Below are 14124 nucleotides of genomic sequence, written 5' to 3' on the forward strand. Positions count from 1 at the left end.
ATGGCCTCCTGGAGCTTCTCCATTCTTCCACTCCTCGGCCTCCTGTCCTTGCTCCTCCTTTGCCGCGCCTTCGCCGAGGTCCATGTCGGTGTCGTCCGGAAGCCTTCCTCGCCGGAGGTTCCTGTTTTCCGTGAGGCTCCGGCCTTTCGTAATGGCGACGAGTGTGGTGCGAACAAGGTCATCCACGTTGCCATGACGCTCGACGTCAACTACCTCAGGGGCACCATGGCCGCCGTCCTCTCCATTCTCCAACACACCTCCTGCCCGGAGAACGTCGCCTTCCATTTCCTCTACAACCGCTTCGAGCACGAGCTCTTCGCCAGAATCAGGTCCACCTTCCCTTACCTCAACTTCAGGGTCTACCACTTTGATTCCAATCGCGTCAAAGGCAGGATCTCCAAGTCCGTTCGCCAGGCCCTGGATCAACCTCTCAACTACGCCCGCATTTACCTCTCCGACATCATCCCCGTTGACGTTGGCCGGGTTATCTACCTCGACTCCGACCTCATCGTCGTCGATGACATCGCCAAGCTCTGGGACGTGGACTTGGCCGACAAGGCGGTGGCTGCGCCCGAGTATTGCCACGCCAACTTCACCAAGTACTTCACCGACGCTTTCTGGGATGATCCCTCCATGGCGGCCACCTTCCAGAGAAGGCAAAAGCCCTGCTATTTCAACACGGGAGTCATGGTTCTGGACGTCGATGAATGGAGGCGCGGCGGGTACACGCAGAAGGTTGAGGACTGGATGGCCGTGCAAAAGAACAAGCGGATATATCACCTCGGCTCCCTGCCGCCGTTTTTGCTGGTTTTGGCCGGGAACATCACTGCCGTCAACCATAGGTGGAACCAACACGGCCTGGGAGGGGACAACCTCGAAGGCAAGTGCAGGAAACTTCATCCAGGACCCATCAGCCTCCTCCACTGGAGTGGGAAAGGGAAGCCATGGTTGAGGTTGGATTCCAGGAAACCGTGTGACGTCGATCTTCTCTGGGCACCTTACGACCTCTACCCCTCGTCGTCACCCTCCCTGGAAGAGTGACGAAGGCCGGAAACGGGTGTGTCCGCTCGTATACCATATAGTATTGGGATAGAGGACCTGTAGGAATTCTGGGTAATGGAGGGAAGCAGGAGCAGAGAGGAGCCGAATCTGGTGCAGAGTATTGCAACTCATAATTAGAGGCAACGAAGAAAACTCGACTATCAAATTCATTCAATTAAAAGGAGAAATTTATTCAGGGGATAACGGAGCGACAAGAGATCAGAAGGAGAGAGAGACGAGACAGGAAGAGTTGCAGGTCTGTCCATGCATGGTGAAGGTGTACGAAGGTGTACCGAACGCCAACACTGTGGTTTCCATTAACACAATGTTGCACAATGCCTCTCATGCCATGAAAGAGGAAAGGAAGAAGGTGTGTGTCTACGTTTGTTTTCGGATAGGTTTACGTTATGAACCTGGACTAAAGAAACCACCAAATTTCAACCAATTTTTTTTCTTTTTTATTTTTCATGTTAATATGTTTGCAATTTTATTTGGATCCTGTCCATGTTTCAATTAGTCAGAGTATAACAACATGATGAAACTAACATATATTTACAGCATATAATTTTCCTTTTTGCAGTTTTTCATCATTTAGGGTCTATTCGGGACCAATTGAAAAAGAAAAGAAAAGTCGAGAGAAAATTATTTTTTGTTGTTTGACAGCAGAGAATCATTGAGAGAAAAGAAAGTAATCTCTCTTAGTTAATAATTTTTCTCTAAAAAAATGATGGAATTTGGAGAGAACAGAAAAGAAGTAGAAATTTGAGAGAGTTTTAATAATCAAAATTTTAGAACTTACAATTTTTTTTTCCACGTATATTCAAACAAGAAAAATTACATATCTCTTCTGTTTTCTCTCTCATTTTCCATGGGTATCCAAACAAGAGAAAAGAAACCTCTTTTCTTTTCTCTCCACTTTTTTGTGTTCCAAACACGGCTTTAGGAAATTTGACAAATCCCCCCCGTTACATAAGCCTCATCTCATAGTTTAGACAAGCTAGTTACATGAATGGATAGTCCTGATTTCATGTATGAGTTCTTAAAATCAGGCTCAATTGCCTATGTACTACAAAGCTTTCATGCTTATTTGAGTATTAACGATGAGATTCCCCAAAATCATGCTAAGAATAGTCTGAATCGATCAATAATAAGTAATAAATCATTTTTTTTTCATATTAATACCTGACTTTGACCATTACCAATTAATCACTCATGATAAATTGGATCGTATTTTGCAGTTTTTTCTTTTGTAGTACCTCAACTTGACATGAGTGTGAAAGAGACTCAAGAATATGTTTTCTTTTTATAAGGCCTTAATCCGAATCACTTATTTTGGGCTACATCTTGGAAGATATGAAAGATTTATCGTCGATCCATACAAACAACTTTCATCAAATACCTAGAACTATCGGCCCTAGAAACATAAGTAAGTAGACCCATTATCCAAATTGAATAAAAAACCCTAATTGGAACTCAATTGATTTTTTTTTTTTTTTTTTTTTTTTTTGTGGAAAAGGGTAGAGAATTGATTGTCTCATTGTAAGAGATTAAGGTATTTTTTAAAGAGTTGGTAATTCCAACCCACTTTGAAAGACTATAAAATCCAATTGATGGCAATTAAAACAAACTAATCGTTTCTCTTGAACTTAGTTTTGCATGGAAACTCAACATAGAGTTTTCTAGAGTCATTCTCAAAGTAAAAGCAATTCTCTCTCAACTTGGATTCTATGCAAAGTGATGCTTTTGGAAGTTTTGATGCAACTTCTAATTTAATTGGCAAACTCGGTTGGATTAGTTGGGATTTCCTTTCTTCATAGGCCTTACAAACTTGTAACCTAGACAAGGGATTGGTTTTGATTGAACCAAATAAAGGTGAAGGAGAGGGCTTGACCCATTCAAGTGGAGCTCCTCTCTTTGATTGCCCTATTTTTCTCCTATCTTCACTTGTCCACTTCTCCTCCTTCTAGTTTTAGTTTCATCTTCTAACTTTTTTGCCCTTTTTTCTTTTTTTCTCCACAATTACAACTTCGCTCAAAGCATGGAGCCTTAGAATCTGATATGGTACCAGAGCATGAGTTCTATTGTTAAAATAAATTGCTCTAAAAAATAGGATCTGATATGGTACCAAGAAGAGGCTACATGGAAGCCAACAAGAAACAAATCTTTTTTTGCCACACCTTAGCAAGATAAGTTCCAACAAGATCTCTTTTGTTTTCTTAGAAAAAATCCAAATTTGAGTTGAGTTTTCAAACCATTACATTCATCCCTCGCTATGTATATTCTTTTCCCTGCTAAACAAGGGTTAGAGAAGGATAAAGTTTAGTTTTTTTAATCCATTCTCATCTCTTCATTGTAAGTTGTTTTTTATGCCATAAAGGGTTAGGAAATTCTTCTGAGTGTGTGTTGCTTGAAACAATAATTTAGGGTTTCTCCATATTTCTTACTTATATTCATCCTCTCCATACTCCTTAGTTGTTATGCTAAGATACCTTTATTCCTTTGTTGATGAAATTAACCTTCTGTGTTTCATTACTAATTAACAAGTCTTTGCGATCATTAGAGATTCAAGTGGTTCGAGTTTTTGGCCAACTATGACAGAAAGCTCTCACAAATCATTGAGTTCGATCTCAAAAGTCAATAGACATTTTTTTTAAATTATTATAATACCTCTCTAAGGTTTCTCTAACTATCTCTCACGGTCTCAGTTGGTTAAATTTTTTTTATTCCTAGAGATCTTACTATATACTCGACTAAGCCACCTCCATCCTCTCATGAAGAAGACACCTCCTACCAGAAGTGTTAAAGGAGAATATACTTGTCATAAGTTGGTTAATCAATAGCATGCAAGAATTGATTGTGAATAATGTTGTTCAATGTGGAAACATCCAAATATATTTGGGAGACTTGTGCTAAATTATATTTTATTCCTAACAATCTTTAAAAGCTTTATGATATTTTTAAGGAGATGTAAATGACCAAAAAAAGGTGATAATTTCGATAAAATAATGGTTATCATTTGTTTCAGCCATCTATTTTCTAAACTTAAAGCCTTGTCTAGATGTTGCCAAGTCACATGTTCTTAGAGTCTTAGGTAAGCCTTTGTTTAATGATATGTGTGCTACCATGCTCAAAATTATAAAAAAGGAACTTGAATCACAACCCCTACCATTGGAGAATTCTTCCATGTTCTCTCAAGGGAGAGGGTGTGGCAGCAATGGCTGAGATCGAGGATGGGGTGGTTGAGGTGATCATGCACTTATTATGACCTATCTAATCATGTAGTATAAAAGTATGAGAAACTATATGGTATGCCAGAATTTATCTAATGCCAATCAGGTTACTACTGTTGCTATGGTAAAAAAAGGAAGGGATTATAGACACTGCCATGGGTAAGGTAGTTCTCATTGAAGAGGCCGCCTTTGAGCATTCTTTGGGTAAACTTGGCAATTTATCCTCTTTATCTCCTTGCTCTAAGAATCGATTTGTTTCTATAGCTGATGAGTCCCAAACTTAAGTAAAAGGCATTTGTACATCATTCTATATCCTTCATAATTTCTCGCTTATGTTCTTTTTGTTTCTCAAATTCCATAGAGCTTCATGTGTGTCAGTTAGTTAGTAAAAAAAATTTAACTACTATGTGATATTTTTTCCGTCTCACTATAACTTCCAAGGCATCTAGATGAAATGGGTGATTGGTGGAAGTTATAACAAAGGAGTTCTCTACTTCTTAGATAATCAAATAATCTTAGTTGTAGCTTCGACAAACAACCAACATGCGATATAGTGGCATAATAGGTTAGGTCATCCTTCTTTCTTAGTATTACAATCATTAGTTCCCTAGTTAAAGTTGTTGGCCCAGGTGGCTTTTCAAGGGGGGGTATGTGCTCTATTAGCTTAGAATTACACAAAATAGATTTTGGTTCTCTTTTAAGTCAGGTGAATGCTCAAATACACGATTAAAAGTAATCTCCCTGGAGATTGAGCTAGATTATAGCTATAGCAAACTCTTCAATCTAGATTCAGGGTTCTAGATGAACCTTTAAAATAAAATAAAAAAATTACAAGAAAAGATAAAAGCTTACACCTTTGATCTTTGCAGAGACAACCTTCTCCTTTAGATTTGACTAAGCTTCCAGCCTTAGTACACAATGTAAATGAATTTGGAGCTTGATTAACTGAATGCAAGGAGAACGATTGAGAAAGGATGAATGGATTTGCAAGGAAGGCCTTTTCTTTCTCAAAAATGGACTTTGGAAAGGAATTTCAAAATTGAGAGTATTGAATGGAGTAGGTATGCCAATATATCCTCATTAACCTCTCAAAACTACATTTGGTGTGGTATTTACAAGTTTTCCAAGCAAATCTAACCATTTTCTCCTTTGCAAAAGCTAACTTTACATTTATCAATCAATGCAAAGTTTTAATCGATCAATCAAGTGCAAAGATTATATTTTTGTTAGAAAATGACTTATTGATTGATGCAGTGATCGATTAGTATTGTCCCGTTGGGTTTGACAATTTAAATTGATTGATTAACATGCAGGGAATGATTGATCAATCGGAATTTCTATTGACAATGCATGACAAGTATGATAGATCAATGGTGTTGCTATGATAGATCATACTTTATGTCCCTGGTTGGCAAAATTTTGTATGATTGATCAATGTCGAGTAATGGTAAATTTACGACACACAATTAACACCATAATTTTTTGTTATGTATGTTTCCCTATTGGTATTCACCACCCAAGATACTGGGGAAATCCACTAATATGAGTTTTATTAGCTTAGAATTACACAAAATAGATTTTGGTTCTCTTTTAGGCCACGTGAATGCTCAAATACACAATTACAAGCAATCTCTCTGGAGATTGAGCTAGATTCTAGTTCTAGTGAGCTCTTCAATCTTTATTCAGGGTTCTAGATGAACCTTTAAAATAAAATAAAATAAATTACAAGAAAAGATAAAAACTAGAGAAAACCTTCTCTTTTAGATTTGGCCAAGCCTCCCACCTTGGTACACAATGTAAATGAATTTGGAGCTTGATTAAATGAAAGAGGATGAAAGGATTTGTAAGGAAAGCTTTTCTTTCTTAGAAATAGACATAGGAAAGGAATTTCAAGATTGAGAGTAATGAATGGAATGAGTATGCCAATAAATGCTCATTAACTTCTCAACACAACATTTGTTGGGGTATTTATAAGTATCCCAAACCAAACTAACGATTTTTTGCCCCTTTGCAAAAAACTAACTTTACATTGATCGATCAGGGCAAAGTGTTGGTTGATCAATCAAGTGTAATGACTATATTTTTGTTAGAAAATGACTTATTGATCGATACAATGATCGATCAGTATTTCCTGTTGGGTTTGACAATATAAGTTGATCGGTTAATGTGCAAGGAATGATCGATCAATTAGAATTCCTATTGACAAGGAATGACAAGTATATCGATCAATGGTGTTGCTATGATTGATCATACTTTATGTCCTTTGTTGGCCAACTTTTGTATGATCAATCAATGTTGAGTGTTGGATCGATCAATCAACATAATTCTGTATTTCTTGTCGAACATTGATCAATCAATCCACAGAGAATGACTAATCATGCTTTACAACACATTTTGGCCAAGTTCTGATTGATTGATCAATCGACCCTGGTTGATCGATCATAATTTATATTTTTGGCCTTTACACTTTTGGTTGATCGATCATTGGCTAGTGTTGGTCAATCAATCCAGTGCCAGTTCTCTAAGTGTATTTTTAAAGCATGATTAAAAAAGATCCCTAGTGATTCTAACATATTTAAAATATGTGCATGCATCGACAAAATATGTAGAAATGCAATTATGTCCTAAGGCTCCAAAAAATTCTATTGTACCTCAAGTTAGAAGGTTTAGGGCTGCTCTATTACATAGATTGAGTTTCTGTGATTTTCCAAGACTTCCTAAACTTTAGTCTTCAATTTATTGCTTCTTCTTTCTGAGGGTGCTTCTTCAAGATCACTTTGTCATGATTGTGTAGTTCTAGGTCTTTGAGAAGCTTTTGTCGGTTATTTGGATAGACCTTGACTTTCGTGTCTCTTGAAGGATTTGCATATGAAATGCTAGAATTGCCAATTTTAGATCAATTAAGTTTTTTTTATCATTGAAATCAAGATGGGAGTTAACACTTGATCAACAATCTCCCTTTTTTTATGATGACAAAAGATAATTTAGAAAAACTAAAAGATTAAATCACCCCTACGAGTAGGAGCTTAGAAATTTTGTTAATTTAGATAAATAGCTCCCCCTTAATCTATGCACATAAAAAATTTCAAATTTTTGTTTTTGATTTAGTGCTTTTAATGGTTTTAGTGCCTCAAATATTTCTCCACCTTTTTTTCATTATCCAAAAAGATATTGCAATTGATTAAATTGACAAATAGTGGCTCAATGACTTTTCATTTAATCTTTCTATGAAGATGTACAAAATGAGAATGATTACAAAAAGAATGATTAAAAGATTTTCGAGCTATATATAGACAAAATATCATGAGGAGTCAACTCGGTGTAGATGATGGCTAGTGCTCAGGTGGTGGAGGTGGACGGAAGCACTGAGTAGAGTATCGAGCATTGAGTGGATTCTCAATTGGCCCTCCTCTCAAACCTAATGTCAACCCATCTTAAGTTCTTCTTGTGTGGCCGCTATCTCAATGTGGGTCGCTCTCAGCTCTTCTATGGAATCCTCGATTTACTGGAATTGGATGAAGGATGAAGAGGCACTGTGTGCATGCGTCCTCTTCATGAACTCATATTGCTCAAACTATGACCAATCCGAACTCATCTCATCTCCAGAGCCAACCTCCTGAGTTCCCGCTTTGCTTATTGTCTCCTTATGCACCCATTGTCCTCTTACTTGGTAAAGCCAAATTTTCTAACTTTGTTTCTCACTATTGGATATCTTCTTGGTCAAGTTCATGCTCTTTTCATCGAAGAGGTCCACTTCAAAGTAGTAGAGGATGGTAGTGATCTACTGAGCAAGTAGTAGGCCGTTGGTTCTAGTGCTCGAGGCTATATACATCATCCTGAGCGCCATGAAGTATTTGAAGTTCAAGTCGATCTTTGTGTGAGTGCCCACATCCAAAAGATATCAACCGTAGTCAATTAGGAGAAGATCCCTTTCCTCGGATTGATGATGTGAGTGACTATCTCTATGAGTACTCGGTGGTCCATACTTTAGTCCTTTACTTGATCTCGTAAGAGATACCTATAGTTTGGCTAAAGGTGAGTTGAATGACATCTTGAATATTTTGGTGGCAATCCATAGGCCAATTTTCCTTCACGTACTTTGCAATCCCCAAAGAAGTCGTTCCAAAGATAGCATTGAAGTCACTAGACTCAAATGAAATTGTTGTTTTCTTCACATAATTTGTAAGCCTCACGATGTATGGGGTAATCTCCTCTACTTCAAGATTTGTGTTAAATACTTTACAAGTGGGTGGTAAACTTCCTCCTCAATTTCCTGTGGGCCCGTGTGGGACCGGAAAGCATATTCAATTCCTCTAGTTCTTCTTTTTCAAGAGTCTATGTCTATCTTGCTAGGATCTACAATGCTTATGGAGATAAAACTCTTGAAATTCTCTCTCCAATTTGGCATTTCCCCACAAACATCTTGTTGGAAGATAAGATGTAATTAGGGTGTCATTGATGTAATTACTTTATATTTTTTATCTATTCTTCACTCTTTCTAAGGTGAAGGGTATAATTATAATATTATACTTTTTATCACTTATAAATAAGGCTTTAAGGGGGAGGGTTTGAACTAAGTCCACAACCCCATTCTTCCTCGTCTTTTCTCCCCAACATGTGTTCTTCTTTCTCCATGATGTAATACATGGAGTACTGAAAACCGACATGGAATCAACGTATTGATTTTCAAGAAAACCTATGATTTTTTAGAAATCCAAACTTGCTATTGCTCGGTGGATGATCGACTTGCTGATGGTATCTCGATAGTTTATTTGCTGTATTTGATGCAACCTTTCGGCTCCATGGTTTGTGAACTATAGATTCACAGTTTCTCAGTTTCAACAAGATCTTTGTTGCTCATCCTTAGTAGTTGAATAATAACAGAGTTACTCTGTTCTTTTGAGAATACTTGAAGCAACCGTCTGGTAGTAGCAGAATAAGGAAGAACTCGATTTGAGTTCTTGATTCATTACCGTTCAACAGCATACAATAGCAGACCAGTATGTGTGTCGTTGGGGCTGGTCTTACTCAGAATTAGCCAACTCTCACTTGACTCTGCCCAACTCAGTTGTAGTTATTTTTCCCACTTAGGATCAAAAGCACATGCATAAGAGTAAGAGTGGCGCAGCAAAAGCGTGGTGAACCTGCCATGAAGAAGAGCACACTTAGTCGAGTAGACAGATTCGGTCTGTGCTTCTTCTTCGTCTCCTTCACTTAGTGTTTCCTCTGTTCTTGCCTATGAGGAAGAACTATTAATGAAAAATCAGCATCTGAATTGATCAAAACGAGAAACTAAACATTAGCTTCTCTGTCTCCACATGTGAATGCGATTGCAGGAATGATCAGAAACTACTCCGGTATTCCATGTAGCACTGCTAGGGGCCGTCCTCCGGTGCGAGCATTGATCTTGGGTAACAGAGGTAATTTTTCAGAAGATACCAGCAATGATCTTGCTATTCGAACGTCTCAGATAAGTATCTCCTTAACAGCAAAAATTTTCTTTTTGCATTGTTGTCTGGACGTCTACATTACAAACTACTACTACGTGTTTTATTTTTGGAAGTCTTTCAAAAAGTCTTCCATATTGATCGTATTCGATACCCAGTGATCCAGTCCGGTGACTCTGCTGCTGATTTGAGTATCATGTAGCTGGGACCTTGTGATTAATTTCTGGATGATCTGGCATTCCTGCTGAATTTCGCTAATTGCTGGCATTGTTATTATTGGAAGATATCGATTGCTCTCTGATCTTCCTTATTTTCATTTTTCGTTATTATTGGAAAGCTCTCCGCTAGCAAGATGAAGCTATCTTGGCCAGTTGCTGGATTGACGACCTTACGTTCCATTAATGATTTGTTGGATATCTTAAACCAGACAGTTGTCGATTACATCTGGTTTCTTTCTCATTCTACAAGTTAATTCTTTATCTTGGAAAGTAGTATACGTTGGCAAGTTGAATTCTAATTCATTTATGTGTTATTCTAATTCTAGAAGTATTGCTGGAATCCTATCATTCAACAGGTGTTTACTATCTGGCACTGAGTTATTTGTCAGAGTTATCTCTGCTAGCCATTTATCTTCGGAAGTCTATCCATCTGATTGACCTGGCTTACTATTTTAATCAGAGTTCACTGTTGTCATGGATCGTCTCGGTTGTTGTCATCTAGTTCGTCGGCCGCAAGCATCATCGTAATTGATCAATTGTCCATTCCAATTCTTGCTACTATTTTTTGGAAATTCCAACTAATTCATCTCCTTCGCTGGCCTTCCCATTCTGAGACACAGATCTTGATATGGCTTATTGCCATTATTCCGAGTTACTGCATATAATCGATTGTCTCTATTGCCATATTTTGTGCACTTATCGGTGCATCCCACAAAAAAACAACAAATGAGATCTACTACTAGCGACCTGACTCATTCTGAGATCTATTATCCTCACTCTATTGTTAACCATAGTCATAAAACTGTTACCGGTTGGAAAAATTTCTATTGAAAGTATAGAACGAGTTGTTGTTGGTTCTACTATTTGAGTTATTGTGTTACCTCACTCGGACTAGAATCTTAATCTGGTGCCTTAAGTGAACTCGAACCAATGACCTTGGGCACCCGAGTCAGCCTTCTTCTTCTTAACCAACTCAAGTTATTGCGTTCTGACTTGGACCGGGTCACCCTAACTCAACCATCTCAACCAGGTTTCTTGAATCAGCGTGACTCATTTTTTGACTCAGATTAAATCAGGCTATTGACTCGGCTATATTCATCACTGCCTCAACTTGACTCAAAGCTGCTATTTGCTATCTGCTATCTGCTATGGCTTGATTATTATCTTAGATTACCGTCGGTTAAATACTTGGTGCACTACTTCCTTATTGGATGGACTCATTGCATATTATTTCATGTGTCCTTATTACACTTAAGGATTTTTATTATTTACCAGTTATCTGCTGGTATATAATTACACATTTGCTATATGTTTTTTGGGCATTGGCCATTTCCGCTACTACTATTGTGTCTCTTTGATTGAGACATTATAATTAAAGATGGACTCCTGGGTTGCTTGCCTTGGATTCATTATTCGTTGACTGTTGTCGACATTGGTTCATAAGTTGGAGATTTGAATTATTTAGGAAAATAAAGCAAATGGTGACCCCCACTTTTTCATCTTATCTTCCTTATGATTCCCCATTACCCTCTTATTATTTGGCAACCTTTCTCCAACCATCCTTTATTTGACTCTCACTTACCCCTTTGGCCAACCCTTTTGGAGCGTTGTTTTGGTTGGACCGTTTTATATATCTGGGTGATTTATGTCCATTGAAACTTTTTATTGGTACCTTTGGGTTTTTTATCGTGGTCTTATGAATGACATGCACTACCCATTTTAGTGATTATTATCACTATATTTATTCGAAATCATTTGTGGTGGTTTTGACTTATCACCCATTTCTACCTTTTTTGAGTTTGTACCTAGTTTTGTACTTATCCTTAGGAAACCATGATAAAGAAGATTATTACTACAACCTTGTTATTTGTTTCAAACTGGGATCACTGTCATTATCTCGCTGCTTGAGGGGGTGTTTTGGAAGATATGATGTAATTAGGGTGTCATTGATGCAATTAGTTTATGTTTTTCATCTTTTTTCACTCTTACTAGGGTGAAATGTATAGGGGGGTTTAGTCCACAATGAAGTGGAATGAATTCCCCCTGCATTACCTAGTTCTTTAGATAAATGGGTTAGTGTAGAATGAATTATGTCACTTCATTCTCTCTGGCAAAAATCGGGGAATTTGAATTCACACCTATTTTGAGAATCAACCAATTGAAGCGCGCGTTGCTCCTTCCCCCCACCCCACGATCCTTCGGCCAAAATTTTCTCCCTCCCTCCTGTCGGCCTTCCTCCCTCTCCTCTCCCTCTCGGCCTCCGTCGCAGAGTACGGGAGGCCGAGCCTCTCGGCCTCCTGACTTCTCTTCTCTCTCGGCCTCCCGGTCTCCCCCCCCCCCCATCGCTTATGTTATTTTTTATTTTTATTTATTTATTTTTATTTATTTATTTTTAATAATTTATTCTAGTCACACGTAATTATTGTATTAATTTATAATAAAATATAATAATAAAGTAATATAATATAGTTTTTCATTAATTAGGATATTAATATATTCTAATACTACACGTTAAATCACTTATAAGTGTAGTAACCATGTTTATTTTGGTTAATTATCTGTTTAGATATATGTTCTATTTAAGTATATTATAAAATGTTACTCATTCACTTATTTATATCATACTTTTCATTTGGGGACACTAACGCTGGAATCTATTTTCTAATGCACTTGAACTCGTCTACACTAACACCCAAGGATGAGTTGAAGTTGAATCAATTCATTTAAATTCAATTCAATTCTTCACTTCAATTCAAGTTCATTGTGGACTAACTCCCCCATAATTATAATATTTTACTTGTATCACTTATAAATAGAGCTTAAGGGGGAGGGTTTGGACTAAGTCTAGAACCCTATCCTTCCTCCTCTTTTCTCCCCAATGTGTGTTCTTCTTATTTCTCCTTGATGTAATCCACGGAGTCCTAAAAATCAACACATCAAAATCCTTTGATGGAGTGTTCTTCTTTGTCATAAATTTTATTCCACCATCTTGAAAATTTCAGATTTGGAAGAATACCTTTGGATGAAGAAAAATAACCCCCTTTTTTTGTTTTAAGGGTTGGAAGCCAATGAGAACAAGGCAAATCGAAGGGGAAAAGGGTTTGAAAGGCAGATATGATCAGGGCAATGAAAATGGAAGAGTTTAGAATGAAGAAATAGAGTGAATCATCTCTTAAAACTCTTCAACTTCTCCTTTGGCATTGGGAATGATCGATCAATCTACTTCGGTTGATCGGTCAATCACTTAAGTTGATCGATCAATACATAAGTGTTGATAGATCAATGCCATGTGCATAGTGATTGAAAAGTAATCTATTGGTTTTCATATCAAGCCCATAGTACAACCTTTGAGGACATATGATTTAAGCTCAAATTTATCAGCTTAGGTAGATGAAGGTGGGTTGCTCATGCCTAGTTCTCCTCGAGGCTTAAAGAACCGATCAAATCCTAATGGCTCAACAAAAATGTTTGCTAATTGAATTTCAGTGGGAACAAATTCAATTATGATTACCTTGGTTTGAACCAACTCTCGGATGAAGTGATGTCTAATTTCTATGTGTTTGGATGGATAGTGATGAACAAGATTTTTACATAGACTAATGATGCTCATGTTGTCACAATGAATTGGATTTTCATTTTTCTCTAAGCCATAATCTTCTAGTTGTTGTTTCATCCATAGGAGTTGTGCACAACAACTTCCACTATCCATGTATCCAGTCTTAGTGGTTGATAGGGTAATTGAATGTTGTTTCTTAGAAAACCAAGATAAAAATCACTCATACTCTTTTTATCAACTTTGCATCTAACAAAGTCGGCATTGGAGTAACCTACTAGATCTATGGCAAATGAATTTGAGTACCAAAGTCCTAAGTTTATTGTTCAAAGTAGATATCAATTTTTTTCTTCACAACCACTAAGTGAGATTCTCTAGGGTCGGATTGAAATCTAGCACATATGCAATAGTGAAAATATTTATGTCCAGTCTACTGGCTGATTAGTAGGGAGCCAATCATACTTTTTTGGAGTTTTTTTATCTATGGCCCTATTGGAGTTCTCTGAGACAAGTTTCAAGGACAAAATCATGGATGTGCTAATTGGCTTAAGGTTTTCAATATTAAATCTCTTTAGGAATATTTTAGTGTACTTGGATTGATTTATGACAGTTCCACTTTTGGTTTGCATAATTTG

General features: G+C 37.4%; 1 protein-coding gene across 1 annotated transcript; it reads left to right on the top strand.

Annotated features, from left to right (window-relative positions):
* Positions 1-1041, top strand: LOC137960025 (probable galacturonosyltransferase-like 4). Its single transcript, XM_068807477.1, has one exon. The coding sequence runs from the start codon at positions 1-3 to the stop codon at positions 1039-1041; it is 1041 nt and encodes a 346-aa protein (XP_068663578.1).
* The last annotated feature ends 13083 nt before the right edge of the window (positions 1042-14124 follow it).

This window comes from Aristolochia californica, unplaced genomic scaffold, assembly GCF_029961685.1.
Source record: "Aristolochia californica isolate CCGP_79_NKW_82.1479 unplaced genomic scaffold, dmAriCali1.0.hap1 SCAF_3, whole genome shotgun sequence".
NCBI lineage: Eukaryota > Viridiplantae > Streptophyta > Magnoliopsida > Piperales > Aristolochiaceae > Aristolochia > Aristolochia californica.

Coding starts and splice junctions, on each gene's coding strand:
- LOC137960025 (XM_068807477.1), top strand. CDS start 1: ATGGCCTCCTGGAGCTTCTCCATTCTTCCACTCCTCGGCCTCCTGTCC.